The sequence below is a fragment of the Parasteatoda tepidariorum genome, chromosome 10 (genome assembly GCF_982258835.1).
Source record: "Parasteatoda tepidariorum strain Cologne lab strain chromosome 10, Ptep-v5.0, whole genome shotgun sequence".
In the NCBI taxonomy this organism is placed as follows: Eukaryota; Metazoa; Arthropoda; class Arachnida; order Araneae; family Theridiidae; genus Parasteatoda; species Parasteatoda tepidariorum.
The window spans coordinates 97,967,511-97,988,486 of record NC_141764.1 but is presented as its reverse complement, the minus strand read 5'-3'; the positions used below and the strand labels follow the sequence as shown (position 1 = coordinate 97,988,486).

At 30.3% G+C, this 20,976-nt stretch overlaps 1 protein-coding gene across 1 annotated transcript; it reads right to left on the bottom strand.

The window, feature by feature from the left end:
* Positions 1-1,886: 1,886 nt before the first annotated feature.
* Positions 1,887-2,589, bottom strand: LOC139426852 (uncharacterized). The gene is made up of 2 exons (XM_087152925.1): positions 2,401-2,589; positions 1,887-2,279 (listed from the first exon to the last, which is right to left on the bottom strand). The coding sequence occupies exons 1-2, from the start codon at positions 2,587-2,589 to the stop codon at positions 1,887-1,889; spliced, it is 582 nt and encodes a 193-aa protein (XP_087009051.1).
* Between the last annotated feature and the right edge of the window lie 18,387 nt (positions 2,590-20,976).

The following is a 20,976-nucleotide window of genomic DNA, read 5'->3' as shown; positions in this document are numbered from 1 at the left end:
CAGTAAATGTTTACGATGTAGTAATATGTGTAAATCATAGTCATTTTTGTGCTCTCTTCAATTTAAAATTATTAATTTGTTTTTCGTTAAAAAAATTACTTTGTGTTTAAATGTTAAAGAAAGCCTCTTAAAAAATTAGCAATTCTATGATCTCTTATTCGTATTTTCTCCACAAATATTTTTTCAAAACATCTAAAATTTAGTAATAAATGTAGACGTTGGGCAACTCCAAAAAGCAGGGCACATTGATCAGAGGTCTGTTGCGCACAAGCCCTAAATCATGATTACCAGGAAAGCCTCATAGCTGAAATGAAGCTCGGCAAACACCTGATAGGAACGTCTTGCAGTTCCCAAGCCTTAATGCAATGTTGCCCTAAATGCTCAAATCTTTGAGCTTCACAATGATGTCATGAAGTCTCTTCCTCAAGATGACAACCTCTACAAAGAGGATTCGATTCAATACCCATTATGTTCAGGTGTCTCATGAGGGTGCAGCGTCCAGTGAGAAGACAAATGATCTTCTGATGAACTGTTTCTGTTTAGCTGCTCTTTTTGACAGTCAGGATTCAGCTCTTTAGCTTGTCTCTAACCATCCAAGTTGCGCAATTGCTCATGGGCAATTTCGCCATTTAGCTTGAAGAATATAAATGCCCTAAATAATGTGGGAGAAATTATGAAGGCCGGTTCAGGGCCCCAGAAAATCGCATTAGAAATAGCCCGTGCTGCTTCATTAGCCAGATCATTTCACAGTGTGCCCATATATTCAGGTATCCAATGTAGGTATACCTTGTTATGAGTAGAGAGGTCACAGAGGACCGAGAAGCACTCCCACATTAGTGAAGAGGTGAAATTGCACCTTGATAGTGATAGGAGAGAAGCCTGACTGTCGGAACAGATGTGGATAGGCATATTTTGATATCCCCTGTCTTAGCATATCTTGCAACACAAGATAATGGCATAGACCTCAGTCTGAAAAACAGTGGCATAGCTACCTAAGGGAAAGAGAAGCTTGGTACAATCATTGGAGCAATAAATTCCTGCCCCCTGATTTAAGACCAAGCCTTGAATCATCAGTGTACGATTTTAGATATTTGCCTTTAAGCCACCGAAGAGAATCAAGCCGTTCATCTCTAGTAGGACTTGTAAAAAGCATATCTTGGTGACATATAATCACTAGGCATAATAAAAGAGGGAATATCCAACACTTACAAAACAAGGTGACTCCATGATAAGTGTTTGGAATTTTCCTTCCATAAACCAAAGTACGTAAGAAGCTTAATACTGGTTTGAGCTTCAACTTCACTGCGTAGATTCAATGAGAAGAGCCCAAGTAATCTCTCCAGATCAGCTGTGGGAGTGGTCCTAAGACAACCCGACAAGGCTACGCAGACCTTTCATTGTAGCCTGTTAGGACTAGATCTGACGGAGCTCATTCTAGTCCACCAGACAATTGCGCCATATGTGATAATACGACTAAGAATCATTGAGTGCATCCAATAAACTATCTTAGAGGATAATCTCCAGGTTTTACCAATAGAGTTTCTACAAGACTAGAAAAATTTCTTGGCCCTGTGGATACAATATCCTAAATGATAACCCCAGTTGAGTTTAGAGAAATAATAAACCCCGAGAAATTTGACTTTATCATTGACTTCCAACCTATAGTCTAGGTAATACACATCACCTAGATTAAGACGCTTTTTTCTGGTGAAGGGCACAATACTTATCTTGGAAGGATTAACAGATAAGCCTGAATCAGAGCACCTTCTAGCTACTTCTAGAAGTGCATCATTCATGATTTCAGATACTGTTTTGCCATTACTTGCCTCTCACAATAACACCATCAGCATACCCAACACAGAGAATGTCAAGATTGGCTAACCGAACTAACAAAGAATCCATAACCATACACCATAGGATAGGGGCAAAACCCCTCCCTGAGGGCAGCCTGAGGTAGCATAAATTCTCATACTTGTGCCCAGTAGAGAGGAACAAACATTCCAGGAGGACAGCAAATTAGCTATCCACAAGGTAATGACCGAATTGATGCCTCTGGTTTTAAGTTCTTTGATAATAGTCTCAACAGGGACTTTGTCAAAAACACCTTCAATATCAATAAATACCACCAGAGCAATCTCTTTATCTAAGAGTGTTTTCTCAAGCATGTTAGAGAGCTCATATAGAGCAGAGTCTGTTGACTTCCCAGGATGATAATCATGCTGGGGAGTCTGTTGACTTCCCAGGATGATAATCATGCTGTGAGGAGAGCAGTGACTTATCTATGAGTACAGAGTCAATAAGCTTTTCAATAGTTTTCAACAGACAGGAGGCGAGGATAATTGGTCTAAATGGTTTAGCTTCAAAATAAGTTTCCTTACCTGGTTTTGGGATGAAAATTACCCTGGTAATCCTCCACGAATGAGGCATATACCCAAAGGCTAAACAGGCTCGAAAGATCCTACATAGACTAGGGGCTAGTATGTCAACCCCCTTAATAAGCATTATATGCATAATGTCATCCATACCTGGTGACTTGTAGGGCTTAAAAGATTTAATATCCCATACGACTTTTTCATAGGAGATCACCATCCTGATGGCCACCCGTCATTTTTACTACAAGTAGCAGTAGTATTATTGTAAAGATATTCATTCTCGGAAACTTGTGCGCAAAGATTCATTTAAACCGAAAATTATCTAGTGAAAACTATTTTCAATATTTGCGGAGCTAAGCAAATACACATGTTTTACATTGCTATAATTTTGAGGGTTTTAATTAATGATGTATGCGATTGACTTTTTAATTAAAAGTAAGAGTTTTGTTCTCCCCTGAAACCACATTTACATCAATGCAGAAAAATAGCCTTTTTTTATTGTTCAAACATTTCCAACATGGCCAGTTTGCTTTCTTTGTTCCCATATTCACTCATAAGCAGGGGGAAAAAAAGAGTTCCACCACTGTCCATAATCAATATATCCATCCTATTTATGTACAGCTTAAAAACACAATGTTGGCAGTTACCATTTAATAATTCCTAGAGGGCAATAGGAACAAAAGTATAATCCAAGATCTTAACAATGGTGACCTTCAATCATGCTACAGAGAGAAGCTACCTACCTTTGGCTTATACAACCCTAAATACTTTTCTTTGGGGGGGGGGATTGAGATCAGGGAAAAGAGCAGAATATTCCACTACATCTGTACCCTATTATCCAAAAACCTACTGTGTGAAAATCTTGCAATGTGAAAAGAGACGCTGTTTCTCTTGAAAATCCAGCTTGGATCACCAATTAATTTTGCAAATGGTTTCAGTATTTTTTGGTAATTGGTATCCTCTATGTGGCCAAAGGAAAAAGTTATACCCCCCCCCCAGTCGAAGCTGTCCCACACCATTAATGAGTTTCAATCTTACTATATAATGGAACTCTTCTTTTCTCAGGCTATGCCAATAGAACGCAATGACCATCCAGATTTTTTTTCTTTTTTACTCTTTTTTTTATTGTTAAAAACACACGCCACAGTTTTATTCACTTACATGCAAATTGTTCGTAAGATTTTTTTTATTTATTAAAAAAAAAGAAACAGGGGATAAAGAAAGAGAAAATCTTCTCCAATAGCCAGAAAGGTGAAAGATCATTAATGATATGTAGAAAGACTGTACGGTGGAAAATTTAACCTCTGGCTTTTCATAAAGGCCGTAGAAAATACAGAAACCGTTAACTTACTAAAACCATAACTTGCTAAAAACTTCGAATCAATCGAATAAATCAAAAACATCAGGTGAAATCTTTCTAATACTTCACTGCCCCTCTTGTTCACGTACGTAAATTTTAAAGTATTGATTTTCCCCTTTTTTTCCCTAGGGAAACCCAAATAAACGCCCTTCTTTCAGCGGAATCTCAACTTCATATAAGTTCACAAGCAATTGTGAGAAAATTAACCAAAGAAAGACGACCAACCATTTTGAAAGCATTTAATATGAAAGAATGACATTTTACATAGTTTCATTGACAATTCCTAAGAAATTTGATTTTTTGAATTCGTAAGATTGAATTGGCATCTTGTCTAGTTTTGAATTGCTTTTTGTTGTATGCAAAAACTGAAAATGGTGTGAAAGTAAAACACGTTAAGATTCAAGAAAATTTTAAAGAATTCCCCGAAACGAAAATTTTGAAATTGATAGTTCGATACAATTTTTTAAAAATGCATATCATTTTCATAATTTATTCAAAATATTGTAATTAAAATTAGTTTATATTATTTTTAAAAAATTTGCGATTCATTTTCATTGGCTTAACACTTTCGATAATTTTTTTAAAGAAATTAATAAACATTAAAGGTTGATAGAATAACATTTTTATTGATTAGATACAAATAATTTGAATTTTGGATTATTGATTAGATTCGAACATAATTATAGGTTTCGAAACGCATAACAGGTTTAAAAAAATTCCTATCACTCGAAACCTCATTGATCCTTCCATCGATCCCTTGGGTTCCCCGGAACAAGTTTTAGGAACCTTTGAAATAACAGCACAATATCCAAAATTCACATATTCAATTTTTTCAGAACATACCTACTTGATATTAAGAAGACTTTAAATAGTTTTAAGAGAGATTTGGCAATAACAATTCACATCCCTTCACGCTTACGTATGTATTACGTAACTGAGAACGTAAACATACGCAACATTGAAGAATCAATCTGCAAGCATGCACATGTCAAGACACACGCGCGTGAACATCAGGAGGTAAAAAAATAGTATTTCTAAATCTCCCAACTAGTTTGGGTGTTTTGATGTGAAACATAATAAAAACGTATGTTAAGCGTATGTTCAAATAACAAGTATAGATTTCAAATTGGTAACCCATTGACTGTTTAGCAAACTGGCAAAATTGGGAGAATGTTTCTCCCTAATGCACTATTTCTGTATTTGATTGCATGAAAAAAACCGGTTTTATTATACGGGAAGACTGAAGATTAAAATAAGACTTATTACATGCAGAACCAACAGTGGGTTAAACATAATAAAAACTTTAACTGGGATAATAGTCAGGTAATACGTATAGTACTCAATAAAAAAAGTGCAAGACTTATAACGTATTTAATTAATATCATTTTGATTTTGTATTTTTAAAATCCATGTATATAAAGCTTCTATGTATGACATAGTTTAGTGGATTATTTAGCAATTAATTACTAACAGTGAATATAAGAAATTACTTAATCTATTTATCAGCATTTACCATAATTAATCAGTTCTGTTTATTGTGTATCCTTTATTAAAAGAAAGTTTATACAACGTAGTTATTCTTATTAATTGACTTTCTTAATGAAACTAATATTACGAGGAAATATTTATGTTACGAATAAATAGAGTAAAACAGAAACAAGAACGAGATTTGAAGAAATCTGCCCGACACATTAATTACGCTTTATTAAATTAATTAATCTTTTCGGCTTTCCGCTACAAATTAAATTTATGATGCAATTTCACTAAATTGAACGCGTTTTAATGTTAATATGCTATTTAGTATGTAAATACCAATGATGTCATAAATTTGTTTTCTCTATTATCGAAATTAACTTAAATGGTGAGGTAAGAGATACTTCGGACATTTTTATTTGTACAAATAAGACGGCATATAAATGTTCTATTGTAGTTTATATGAGCTGTTTTTCTTTAATATTTATATACGTTTGTTTTATAACAAATTACTTCAACTTTTTTCTAGACATAGCAGAAAAACTATTTTCGTCTTAAAAGAAAAAAATATTTGAAATAAAAACTACTTTCGACTTGAGGGGAAAAAAACGGTCAACAGGAAAAATACTTGAAAAAAAAAACTACTTTCTACTCGGGAAGAAAATTTTAAATCTCAAGAAAGGAAAAATACTTGAAAATAATTTATGTTAAATTTATATCGAATAAAACTAAAGTTTAGAAATCTCCCTAAGAAGGACAGTGAGCATTCATAATATAATATGCTTATTGTTAATCATAAATTATAAATACTTATGGTCTTGTTAAAATAATTTCTTTCGAATAAACAAATTGTGAAATATTGTTTGTTTTAAACTGATATAAAATACTAGGGGTTTAATTTCCCTTGATAAGTAGACAGAAAAAATATTGTTTTGTTTTAACTAATACAAAATACCAGATAAGAGTAACATTCCTTTAATACGTAGACTGAAAAATATTACTTTTTTTAAAACTAATATAAAATAGTAGATTAGGGCTTATAATTATTATTAATATTGTTTAGAATACAAACACGTGTGATTATTCATCCGATGCGTTAAGTTGAAGTCAGGTTCATACATTTTTTTTAATGCTGCAGACAGAGCAAGGTAAGCATTGTTGTTAACTCTTGGACCTAGAAGAATGTCGGAAACTTACATCTAAAATTAATTTAACTTTAATGCTTTAATTGTTTAGCTAATATTTAACATAAAGCATTAGTTTATAATATTTTCACTCATTTTATTGAAATACATTTATAATTGTCGTTGAACAGCCGACCCAATTTTGGATTAACGGCTACTAATGTTCAACTCCGCAGCCTTGTCGTTTTGAACCGGATCCAGAAGACAACGTAATTTATGGATCAAGTATTAGGAGTTTTGTTTTCGTGGGAGATTTTTTGATGGAACTAACCAGCATTTGGGTTACATGGAGAGGTAAACCACAAAAACCTTCCACGGTCAACCTGACGGCAAGGAGACTAACCCATGATCCGTCTACCATGGTGGATGTTTTAAGTCTGCAGTGTGGTCGGTGCGAGCCAGGTGAGGAATTCGCATCGATCAGCCATCTCTGGGATTTGAACCCAGGTCAAATCATTGGCAGGCGAACGTTCTATCCCCTGAGCTACATTCAAATACTTACCAATAATACAGTTGTAGGCGGGATAGCCTGGTGGGTCGAATGTTGGGCTCATGTTCGAAATGTTGGGGAATGTTCGAACTCTTGTTCGTGAGAACAAGAGTTCGAATCTCGCCGACCGAAGAATACTCGTATATTAAATGGTGACTGGTCTACGTCAAATCTGTCGGGGTCACAAAGTCCTCCCAGTTTCCATAACAAATCAATATCTCTGGGGGCACTTTATTAGAGGTGGGGTGGATCGTTCTCTGGTTCAGGGGAAAATTTCGATGTGTGAATGACTGAATGGTAAAACGGTAATTCCTGATAAAACGGTCTGTGACGTGTGAGCGGCTGAAGTCTTATTCTTGGCCATAGATGGGAACACTGAGAAAACAAGAAACATGCGCTCTGCCTCAAAAATTCACTTTATTTCAATCAGGATTGTTGGCAATGGCAAGTTCTTGATAGAACTAAACTGCATGTAATGAGGCACCCTTGAATATCGAGAAATACGAAGTAAATACACGTAGCATGCATATTAAGAGGAACAAAATGCGTGCATTTGGAAGCACCACTTATACACCATTGTAAGTTTTTAAAAAGGTTTCATTTTCTTAAGTTTTTAATTTTTCCGGCAATTTTCCAATTTTAGTTTTCCAAGTTGAGAAATATATAATGCTTTTCAATTTACAACTATACTAATTTTAAAAGTGGAAATTATGGATTTTTTGAATAAATTGTTCTAAGATGTTTCTCTCTCCCTATAGCATTGAAATATTTTTATCTCTTAACTTTTAACTTTATACATTTACTGAAAAATTGAAAATAAAAGTTCAACAATAATGTTAATAAATGTGTGATGAAATTATGTCTCATAAATTTTTCTTCTGTTTGTTTATTTTTTTTTACTAAACGTAGCGTAAGGGTCATATTTTTGCAAAAAATCACCCTAGAAAGCTGTGAGAAAGCTAATTTAAGACTTCTTTTGCTGAATCACTGGGATATAGTACTGTGGACCAAAAAGATATTACCCTGAAAGCTATTTTTCGGATTTTAATGAATTGAAAGTTTATCTTATTGCTTTATAGGTTAGACCCTAAATATGCTTTTTTTACTGAATAACTTATAGAATTAAGAAGAATAACGTAATTTCATTGCATAAAGATACCTTTTCTGTGACAAAATTGGATTTTCGACTCTGAAATAAGTAGGGGAGGCAGCAATCTATAAAGGTATGATCCAAATAGATTAATGCTATTTCTCGAAACTCAGTCGACAAGGAAAATAATAAAAACCACTGTTTAAGCGCCTTACACCTGAATTAATGTGATAATTTTAAACTAAATTTATTATCTTGCTGTGAAGAATTATTTGGGCTTTAGAACAGACAAATAACTTAAATATTTTAAAAGTTAAACTTTTTCTAAAAATCACCAATTTGAAGAAATTTTTCAACCTGGATGAAAATTATGAAAATCACTGCCTTATTATGAGTTTTTTTGCAAATTTTTATTAATTCAGGTTATGCAACATTGGAGTAAGTTTTTAAACATTAAAAATTTAGACCACAAACGCTTTTCATTTTCACAAAACTGGCTTTTTTTCATATTGACGTTTTGCGTCACTTTCAAAATAAGCGTAGACAATGCTGGTTTTAGATAGGCTGAACTTGAGTTAACAGTCGGGAGTCACAGTTGTAAACTCATTTATAAAAATAACATTATTTTCACAAAAGTATAATTTCATATTTACAACGGAGCCTTCGAAAAACATCCTTAATTAGAAGAGTGGAAGAAAAGATGAGCACTCTTATTGCGTTTTTATTCTTATCGCGTGAATTTTTTAGCGAATTAAAAACTTTTTAACCAATCATGATTCGTGCATCCAAAGATATGCCCAATAATTTTTTAAAATTTTTAAAAAAAATTTTGAACTGTCTTTAAATACTTACCTCATTTTAAACTACGTAATTTTAAATTACAAAACACAAAATGTAAATTATGCAGAAATGTAGAATATGTAAATTATGTAGAAATAAGTTCTATTACCATTCTACTTTTGTAGAAATAAGATTTAGAGTCATAATTTACAACTATTTTTTTCTCTTTTTCAGATAAATAACAGTCTTGACTTCACCTTAAGGACCTGCCGACGCAATGTATTTGTATTTGCTATTGTGAATGGCAGAAATGGGTGGTCGTTGACTTCCACCGGTGAATGTTGACAATCTCAGAGTCGCTTTATTAAATATCCGAAATACATAGTATTAGATCTAGTTAAGTGCCACAGTCCGGTATACATTTGCCCGGTATGCCCTACACTGATGTTTTTTTAAATACCACTGTCCGGTAGATATTTAATCGGTATTCCGAACATTAATCTCCTAATCTATCCTTAGCAGTTTAATACTATCAACGAATAAATAATACCAAATCGGATATAGCCAATATTTCGGGCATTTACAAAAGCGACTATGTGATTGTTGACATTCACCAGTGAAAGTTGCCCGGTATGCCCTACATCAATGTTTTTTAATGTTCAGTGACACTGTTTGGTATCCCCTACTTCAATGTTTTTTTTAAGGTCAAGTGCCATTGTCCAGTAGGCATTTAACCGGTTCTCCGAACACCGATTTTTCTTCTCCTAATCTATCCTCTGCAGATATTAAAATATCGAATAAATATAATAATATTGATGATTAAATTGGTATTAAATTGGATATCACAAATATTTTGGACATTGACCAAAGTGACTATGTGATTGTTGATATTCACCGGTGAAAGTCGACATTCTCTTGATTTCGGTCATTTATGGCAACATATTCATTCCTATGCAGTTCAATTCAGTAATTTTTTTATTAAAACTTTAGGCAGTTTCAAACTCGAAACTGATCTTAAACAGAACCCTACATGTAAAACACTAATTAAAAACATAAATCTATCTGAGCATGTTTTTAATTTCAAATATCCAAAAATGTAAAACATCGCAGCAGCAAAAAAATGCACGCATTTTGAATCTCAAAAAGGAATCAAATTAAAGTTTTAAATATTTATTGTTCCAGTGAAGAAGACCACGAAACTGATAAAAACATACAAGGCCGCATGCAAATGACATTTCCGCTAAAAAAAAATGCAATCTATATGCAAAATAATGTTTTGGAATATCATATAATCTTTTGCCTTGAGTCTCTGCTGATTCTTCGGACAGCAGAGTGGAAAATCAGCTGCTTAAACACAATGAGCTCGCATAATGACACAATGCATGCGAGCTTAGGGACTTATTACGTACTAAAGATATGATTTTATCTCTTAGGTAAAATGAGTTAAGTCATAATATCTTTTTGTGTGTGATATCTATGAATTCTGCTCCAAAAACTGTATTAGTCGTACGAAAATTTAAATTTGGAAAAATATACTTATTTTATTTTTAAATTCCACGTAAAAATGATTTGAATAACATTAATTTAATTTTATGATTAAATAAGGATAAGGAACTCAGTATGACAAGTTTTGTGAATATATGAAGTTATTGAAGTAAAGTTTTGAATTATATCAAATTTATCGTTATTATACCTAATGTATGTACAGTGCGCTAAAAAAACGGACCACCCTGAATAACTTATGATCTAATGATAGGATCAAGGACAGAAACTTAATAGCTCAAAGGGGTGACCTCAAGTAAGGTATATAGATAGTGCAAACGATATTTTAAGTTACAAAATCACAAACAAAAACATACTTTCTCTGAATAAACAACCTTTTTATCTGACCACCAAAATATAGGGGGTTGCCGTAATCTGGGAAATAGAGTCTCAATAGTTTGGTTGGGAGAGTTCTCCAAAAGTTTGGACCCCTTAATGTTAACTATACTTTTTGTGTATGTAACTATCTCGATAAATATTTTAGCGAATTCAAAACTTTTTGCGCACAAATAGAAAATTTTTTTTCGAAAGATAATTCGCGTAAAAGGTAACTTTTAGTAATATTTATTATTTTTTATTATTTTATTTCATGAAAGGTCGAAAATATTTTTAATTGTAAGATATGAAATTTTTTGAATCATTTTAAAGAGTATAATTTTACATGATAAAATACAAAATTTGAGCAAAATCGGTCGAATAGTTCCTGATAAAGTGAATTGTAAATTGAAGTCAGATATTTAAAATTAGATTTCTCAGGAACTATTCAACCGATTATTTAATCATGTAAAATTATGTTCTTGAAAATGATGCACAAAAATTCTATGCATTACAATTCAAAATTCTTTAGACTATTATTAAAGAAAATAATGAAAAATTATTGGGACAACATTTTCAAAGCAGTTATTATCAAAGCTAACCTTATTTCCTTATTAAAGCTAACCCCTGATACAGAAATTCAAATCCGTCGGAAATTCAAATCCTTCGGAAAAAAGTATGTTTATTCAAGAAAAATGAGTTTTTGTGCTTTTATTCTCTGACGCAAAATATCGGCTACACTAATTAATTGGCATATTTAATGTTAGATAATCAAATCATTAAGATAAGACATACTACGTGGAAATCCGATCATAGAATTAATAGTTATGGAAGGGGTTCACGTTTTTTTGGGTGCAAAATCCACTCCCATTGAGTTTTCTTGAAAGTAACTACAATTTTTGACAAAATAAAATATTTAAATACATCTACTGGAAAACAAAGTTTATTTTTTCTTGTTGCATTTTGACTTTTTCCTTTGCTTTCTAAAAAATTAGTACGCATCGAAAAGCTCTTGAAAAACATAGACATTGTTTCTGTGTTTCTTGACTGCATTTGTATTTCTTTGATATGGGTGAAAGGCTTGCTTTGACTATATCATGTTTGGTGAAATTGACTATAAAACTGGTCCCTATAGATAAAAAACATTCCAGTATTTCATTAAATATGCAACAAATAGTGTATGTACGAAAGTAATATTTAGAATGGTGATAACCTTTTATATTGTATTCTGTTTTTATTTTAGATGTGTACTAGTAAAACCAATCAATGCTGTTGCAAGTTTTTATTGTTCTGTTTTTCTTTGAAAAAAAAAAAATAAATGGCATTTTCAAATATCGAGAGAGTGGCTTCTGAAAAATATTTTTTGTGTGTATTGCTATTTTTATTGTATCGTAGCTTCTAAGCTAATCAGTACCATTTCTACTACTTAGTGAAAGGAAAAAGAATATTAGGAGAATATTCCAGACTATAGTTACTCAATTTAAAGAAAAAAAAGGGTTAAAAAAATTTATTTCCTTAATGACCGTAAATTTTAAACTTCATTAAACTGTCATTAAACTTTTTAAGTCACTTTTTAACATTAAACTACTTATTCTCATTACTTCTTATTATTTTTAATTACTCTTTATTTTCTGGTAACAAGACTTGATAGCAGACTAATAATAACGAAAGGAACTGGTGCAATAGCTTTTGAATTGCTTACATTTTCACTAATTATATTTTTATTGCAACTATTTCTACATAATCTTTGTTAAATGGTTTCATAATTTTGGAATCCAGATGATTCCTAGCTAACACGTTAACTCTTTATTGCTTACATAGTTAACTTAGTTTAAATCTTTACTAGTATATTTAGCAATTTTTAGTACCAAAACTAGCTCAATTAATATTTACTTGCTTATACTAAAACTAAAAAAAATTAACATTTACTTTACTTATGTTTTCTTAATTTATGAAAGAATTAGAAAAAAATAATATAGGTTGAGTAACGCTTTTAACACTTTAAAACGTTTCTTTTATTTATAAGTATTTTTAATTTATCTATTAATGAATCAATTTAAAATTTCACTTATTGTGTGAGATGTAATTACTACAATAAAACTAAGAGATAGTTAACAAAATTCAAATACAATGTTAGTCATAGAGATGACAGTCTGAACTCAAACAACTCACACTGTGAATTGAATTTATTGGAAATTCAGTATATTCGAACCATGTGAAGCATTTCGATGTAACAAATTACCCGGATGGCTGTTCAGTTTAAGTTTGATAATACATTTAATAACAGGATTCATACATACGGAGTAAACATTTTAAAACTGAATTATCTCACACGGTTTGTCATCAAAATAATTTCATGCAATTGAAATTCTTAAAATGTTAAAATTTTTTAAAGTACAATTCGGTTTATCTAGTAGTCGAAGCCTCCTATTAAAATTAAAAAAGTGGTGAGAGTTATAGTATTTTTGCATCGATTTTAACTCCTATGTTATGTTTATAATACGAGTAATAGTATTTAGTTTTAAAACAGACATCGGTATTATTTTTAAATTAAAGTGGAATCTAAAATTTAAGTATTTTGCTAACTTTAATTTAAGGTATCCGACTACCTTCAACAGCTTTTTTTGAAATATTAATATAGTATTTTAAAAAACTAGTTTGTTTTATTATGTTTGAAAACTTATAAAACGAGCAAAAAATATATTATCATCATTTTTATTTTACACATGGTCATTTTTAGGTAAAAGTAAGACATATTTTGCATATACTCTAAACACTGTAAAAATATTTCAATCATCTAAATTAAAAATCATTTGAGGATTTTATTTAGAAGGCAATCAATTTTGTTTTGAACTAGTATCTTAAAAGCAGATGTATAGACTATTGAATTAGGGATCAGTGCAGTTTAAACATTTCCGCTCTTGTCTAGTCCAGTGAAAAAAAAACATGCATAAAAAATGAAATTCCGCATTTTTCTCTTAGTCTATAGTTTAAAAGATGTGTTTTATAGTCAAAACACTCATGAAAAATTGTAGACAATTATTTTAAAAACATGAGACATCGTGTTTAATGTGGTGTAAAATGCGAAAAAAAATCTGATTTTGAGATAAAAGCATTCAAAGACTTAAAATTATTTGTCTATCCACTGTTTATCACCTTACTCAAAAACTGCTATAACTTAGTAAATAATAAAGCTAATTTCAAATTTTAAATATAAATACAATACTTATCCAAACAATACTTTGAAACAACGATAAGTTCAAGAGTTAGGGCAATATAAAATAAATTCTAACCCATGTTTTGATCTTTATAAAAAAACACTTAGAGAATTATTTTATAAATAAAGATGTGTTTAGATCATGCGATTTCTCATACTTATCAATGAAGTTTAAAACTTTTAGGAGGTTTGGGGGATCGACAATAAATTACAAATGAAAAAGTATTTTTGAACACCTTATGCAGAAAATGTAGAAACAAAATTGTAATTTGTAATAATTATTTTGGTTATTACGTGCAAGAATTACACGAAATTGAATAAACCTAACTTAAATATTTACCGAGAGAGAGATTTTCAGAGATGTCTTACGTTTTTTAGCTATAACTTTAAAAATATTCAATAAAATTAAACAGGAATAATTTAAAATTAAAATTTTAGAATACTTTAAAATTACAAAATTTTTGCTTTAAAATTTGAAAAAAAAAATTGAATAGTACAAAATAAAGTAAAATATTTTTAGAAAGTCAACATTACAGGAATTCTAAATTCATAAAAAATTCAATTTCGAAAATTTTGCCCAAAATCATGTTTTTGCACTTAAATTAAGGCATCTGATTGATGATTAAAGTGAATTGATTTTAGTTTTTTTTTTTAATTTTTTTTATACGGCACTTCGGCCACTATTTCTCCGATTCACTTATGGGTGTTATAAAAATCGACTAACGCATTTTTTCGAAACTTTAAATATCATTAATAATTGTTATTTAAGTTATTTACGAACCTAAATAACATTAAAAACTTAAAAAATGAGTAAGTAATAGTTAAATAAAAACAAACATACGAAGTTGAAACATAAATATTGAAAAGTAAAATAATAACATCACCACAATTTTACGAATCACCATTAAGAAAGGAGAGATTAAAAAAACAAAAATGTGAAAATATTAAATATTTCGATTGACTATCAACACTCAATATTGTCAGATAATCAAACAAATTTTGATATTAATCATGTCTTCCTTGTTAATGTTTCGTCAGGTTTTGATAATGTTTTTTTCTTCCAATAAATTTTAATTTTTTAATTCCAGTTTGACAAAGCTTCTTTAATAACATATTAAAAGGCAGTGATTACGGCAGATAATCGGAGATTCAGATAATGTCATCGTTTCTCTTCGATATTTAAGTTTACGAAAGCAAATAATAAAGGCAATAAAGCAATGAGCTTTGCCACCAACTTCGAAAACAACTAACAATGTTAAGAGATAGAAATTCAAAATTATCAGGTGATCAAAAGTTTATTTTCTTTATTCTTAGAGTCAGTTTTCTAATATCTTAGCCAGTTTTCCACTTTTAGAACAATAAAAAATTTAATTCTCTTAAAAGTTCTAGAGATGTGGCGAAACATGCAAAAAGTAAAATTAAAATTAAGTGGTCCATAACTTAGGATCGCTGTTCTGGCCAGACAATGAGTACCAGAGCCGCGATGGCTCAGGGGATAGAGCGTTCGCTTCCAATGAGATAAACCGGGTTCGAATTCCGGCGATGGCTGGTCGATTCGAATCCGCAACCGGCTTGCACCGACCACAGTGCTGACATGAAATATCTTCAGTGGTAGACGGATTATGGGTTAGAGTCCCTTTACCGTCAAGCTAACCGTGGAATGCTCACGTGGTTTTCCTTTCCATGTAACGCAAATGTGGATTAGTTCCATCAAAAAGTCCTCCACGAAGGCAAAATTTCTCCCAATACTTGATCCAGGAGTTCCCTTTCCTTCCTAACTGGGTTCAAAATTACAAATCTACGGAGTTGAACAGTAGTAGTCGTAAACCCAAAAATAGTGTTCAACGATGGTTATGAAATAAAAAATGAGAGCCGTATTTTACAGATTGCGGCTACTTTCGTTGAACGGAAATGACGTAACGACCAATTTGCTTACGTCACTGTTGATAACTAATATTTAATTAGAAACGTGTTAAAGTGTAAACTTCTTGTCATTGTGTGATTAATTCTACCATAAGCTTTAACTAATTCTTAATCCTCAATGACTAAATGCTTTGGATTATTCTGCGCACAGTTCAAAGATATCATAGAAAGAGGAAGCATTAAATGTAAGAGTTTTTTTTCGCTAAGTTTAACATTTCTAAAATTAAAATTTATTCTAGACGTGGAAAAACTAATCTTTTTATATACTTTTATGACATGGGTAAGATACTCGTCTATTATTTAAGTTACTCGTATAATCAGGATTTTCATTTTGCAACTTTAATTCCCAGGGGGGAATCGAATTAAAATCTTATAAGCATTTCAAATTCCACCAGCAATATACAGTTTAATTAAATTTTCTATTTAATAATTCACCAGTTTTAAAACTTTTCTAAATTAATATACTAAAAAAAAACATTTTTCAGAAAGGTTTACGAGTACGAAATTGAATAGGAAAAGAAAATTATTGAATATAAGATGAGAAAATAATGACAGAAACGAAAAATTATTTCTTCGTTGAAATTTATTTATTTCAATTTTTATTTATGAAAGAAAGTTTTATGTAAAAGTTGCATTATTTCTTGTTCTTCTCATAATTAACCTCCTCTGGGAAAAGTCTTGAAGAATCTAGGAAAATTAGTAGTTAACTGTTACCCGCCAGAAAGACAAGTGTGTGTTTATACATTTAAGAACATGCATTTTAATGACGATCTTTAACCCTTACAAGGAAATTACAAGCTTTCACCATCATTCTGAAAGGAAGACTGAATTAATTACTGTCTAATTAAATTTCATTTGATAAGATGATATTTGTAAGTAGTTTTCTGCATTTATTGAAGTCTTTAAATGGCTGAATTTGTTTTTCGAGTGTCTTCCATCTGTTGTGCTGTGACTATCGTAAAAGACGAGAAAGTCTTTTTTGAATAGTGGTTCATTTTCTCTTATTTATAAATATGGAATTATCCTCACTTTGTTTATAAAATTTTCTATCACGTTTTAAATCCCTTGCTTAATTCTACCAAAGCATAGGGCGCTACATACAGAACCACAACAACACAAACACTCGGTCTACGCCCCTCAAGCTATGGCGTGAATAACACTCCCTCAGAGCTGGGGGGGGGCACAAGGTTTGAGGGCTCACGATCCAGAAATAATACACTAAGATAGGGGTGCACAATTTGAGGCAATTTGTTTGAAATGAATTTTAACACTTAAAAGAATTTAATTTTACTCAAATATATTACTAAGTTTATCAATGCATCTTATCTTATGTTTATCAATGCAGAATGTGCAATGTAATGCAAAGATTATCACGTATACAACTAGCTACCAATGTTTATCATGGTAAAATGGATACATTTTTAATCTTACTATTAACAATAAGTTTAATTCCAAGCGTAACAGAGGAGAAATCACCCAAGTGTTTTATTAAAAAAAAATTAAATATTTTTGAAAACAAAAATTCTACTAGAATATGCTACTTTAGGGTGCAATGTTTAATTAATTTTCATAAAATAATAAAAGGGCATCATAATTAAATTGCACGTTAATTAAATATAGTTGTAACAGAGGGGACAAATGAAATCCCACAATTTTGGCATGCACTGTTATTTATGATAATTCTGTGATTTAGACTATCCTGAACATTATCTATATATTTTTTTTTTAAATTATGACTGTTCAAGGTAAAATAAATTATTAAAAGTCTTTCGTAATTCCAATCCCTTTTTTTTAAGTCCAAATAATACATCGTAACTGAGGACATGGAATATAACAGAGCGGACGTTTCTTTGTTGGAAAATTTTAGTTCTATATTCTCTAATTCTTTCTGCTGTTCCTTTCACACATTGATTACTCACTTAAAAACTTTTAACTATAAACTAAACACTATCAAATAAAAATAGCACAGATTTGTATAAAAAGTGTGCTCTGTATAAAAAGTGTGGAGGAACTGGTTTAAACTAGTTGAATCAGGATGCATTAGCGCTTGCTTACACTCATAGAGTTCTTTTTTAATGGTTAACCTATCAATTTTGTGTAACTGAGGGGGCATTTAGTTTTGTCCTCTCTGTTACATCGCCTCTTTTATATGAGAAACTTCCAAAGTTTAATTTTTTTTTCTTCAAAAATATAACATTGTACTAATAGCATTTATTGTAAAAACAAAATATTAAGTTAAAAAGTTTATTCTGTAATGAGTAAAATAAACTTAAAAGAATAATTGTAACAGAGGGGACAATATATATTTGAGACAATTTTTGACTTAAAAAATAAGAATTTTTTTTTTGAGTGTTATCACTGCATAATTAGACACAGAAACAATTTATTTTACAACATAAATCAAACTATATGTAAAATCGTAATATTTTAAATATCTTACTCTTCTTTAAAATAGACAGTTTTTTTGATAGAATAAGTGAAAATCATTAATGCTCTCTATTTATGATAAATTTTACTATAATCATGCATAACTCCAAAAAATAACTTTTGAATTCATAATATGCAACAAATTTCTTTTGAAATGATACCAAATACAAGGATATTGCTTAAACTTTAAACATTCACTACTGGTTTCAGTTGGCATGGAATTCAACAGAACTATTTTTACCTCGAAATTTACAGAGCGAGGACATATCCTAAATATGCTCCAACAAAAATGCAAAATTTGGATTTGAAATGACGTTTTTGTAAAGATTTAGTCGTTATAAATTCAGAAAAGAATGCATAAAAACATTTCAAGATCTAGCCAATTGTCCTAACATAAAACAATATAATGATTCAAAGAGGGATAATAATCATTGACGAGTGATAAGAATGCTGTCACATGTAAAACTAACATTGATAAGTTGTAAATAACTAGATTTACTGATCTGAAGACAGAAAATTATCATCATGGCTGCAATTTAACTATAAAAAATATGTATAGATATGTACACGAGATAAACGGGATACTATCACTTATTCACTAAATTAAATATTCTTAATTTTAATTTATAATATTTGTAAATAGCAGCATTTCAACTTTTTACAATTTTGCAGGAAAATTATGTTTTAAAATTGTTAAAGAGTTATAAGAGGTGGTCAAATTGTAATCTTTATTTCATTGCAATTTTTTTACAAGCTTTGAATTGGGATAGAAGCAAAACTTTCAGTTCTTCTGTGAAAATAAACATATTTGATAACGTTTGTTTTTATAAAGGATACGATTCTTAAATACGATTGTTTCCATGAAAATCAGAAAGCCAAATTCATGAAATGTTAAATATTCAAGGTGCTATGTAATCACCGCCCTTAATATAGATACTCTTAGAAATCTCGTAAAAAGGAAGATAAAGTATTTATTTTAAGTGTTTCAAATTAATATTTAATCAGAAAGAACATATGTTATTTGAAAATGGAATGTTTGACTCTTCTGAAGATGGTACGAATAAAAAAGTCGAAACCAGTTTGAGTGTCTTATGAAACTCTGAGAGTTTTACAAATCCCCTTCAAATTGATGTCTTTCCTTTGTCAATCAAACAGGTTTTATTGTTTTTAGTTATGCCTCATACAATATTGATTCATTAAATTTTTGTGGCATTTTTCCTTTCATTGCTTTGATAATGATTTCTGGAGCCTAATGCTCATACGTTTTAACTTTATTCTTTGCATCAATGATTCAAAAATATATACATTGAAGGCGGTCATATATAATTTGCTTACACCGATGCTTATTATCTGACAAGAGAGTCAATTTTTAAATTTTTTGCTTTTTAGAAAGAGTCTAAGTACTCTTTTTTAAAATATAACCTGTACAAAATTTGCATTAAAATAAATAATGCAATTGTAAGATGCTATCGCAATTTTTCTAAATATTTTAACCATTATAAAGTTTTATTGCGAAATTAATGAAAAACTAGTTTCTCATTTTCTATAAACAAACGCTGCAGGAATGCTAAATTTTCGTACTGTATATATTTGCATCTAAAATTTCACCAATTATGGAATTCTAAACAGTAAATTAAAAAACGAACACTATTATAAACTTTCCCTATTTTAAATTATAAACTACATTATACTATTTCCTTTTCAAAAAGAATTCTGTTCACCAGCATTTGGCGAAAAATTTCTTTTCAAAATTCTGAATACTAGCATTTATTTCTGAAAAAAAAAAGATGTCCGTCTCGGCACAACTTAAAATCATCAGATTCCATTTTTAGCTGTAATTCCATCTTCCATCGCAAACATTTTATGAGATTGAAAAGTCGTAAAGCGATAAGAGTGTAAAATAAACTGATATTAAAAATTTATGTTCCCTGTTAGAATCTATATAAAATGCTGTTAGTCTGTCCTTTTATTACCCGTTATAAAAGTCATTTTTAGGATAGTAAGTGAATTAATTATGCTAATGGTTTTTATGTGTCTTGAATCCGTTGTTTTAGTGATTTTAAGAACATTAAGAACATTTAAATAGAAGTTAAAGTAATTGAACCATTTCATGCCCCACACTCTCAAAGGGATTTATAGTCCTTAAATAAATATGGGTTCAATCACCTCAAATTGATTTAATGACATTTTTTTCTCCTCGTTTTCCTGTCATTTTTTTTTATCAGTGTAACATATTTCAACATTAAAAAATACATAGTAGATTACAGCTTTCAGGATAATTGTTTTAAGGGGCATTTTTAAAAACTTGAAGGTTTTGTTTATCAGGAACATTTGTTTTAGTACTAAAAATTACATCATGGGTTATTGCTTAGTGAATAAATGCTCTAAGCGAAATAATAAAGTAGCTAAAAATAATAAAGATTTCAAAAATTTAAGAACTGTTTATTTTTTTAATGAAATATGTAGTACGCAAAAAGTACACAGCACCTAAATAATTTTTGATTCTTAAACAAAATTGAACAAGTTTATTTTTTTAAAAGGAGTTGTAAAATGAATTTACCAACATTTGATAAAATATTTTACAATTATTCAAGAGTTTTTATTTTGAATGAAATTTATTTTTTTAAATTTCGTATTTATATTAAAGCTCAATTTTTAAGGGGAAGTTGTAAAATTAGATTGTAAAATCTCTTCAAATCATTCTATTTGTTTGCTTACAAACAGTTGATAAAATATTTTTCTTACAGTCAAGATTATTTTTTTAATTTCGAAAGATGTTTGAGTTCGTATTTTTCAAGCTTGT

What these genes read in the sequence shown, in the direction of transcription:
- LOC139426852 (XM_087152925.1), bottom strand. Translation starts at nt 2,589, where the DNA reads ATGGTGATCTCCTATGAAAAAGTCGTATGGGATATTAAATCTTTTAAG. An exon ending in ATTCGTGGAGGATTACCAGG is followed by an intron (nt 2,280 to 2,400) that starts GTAATTTTCATC and finishes CTGTACTCATAG; the next exon opens with ATAAGTCACTGCTCTCCTCA.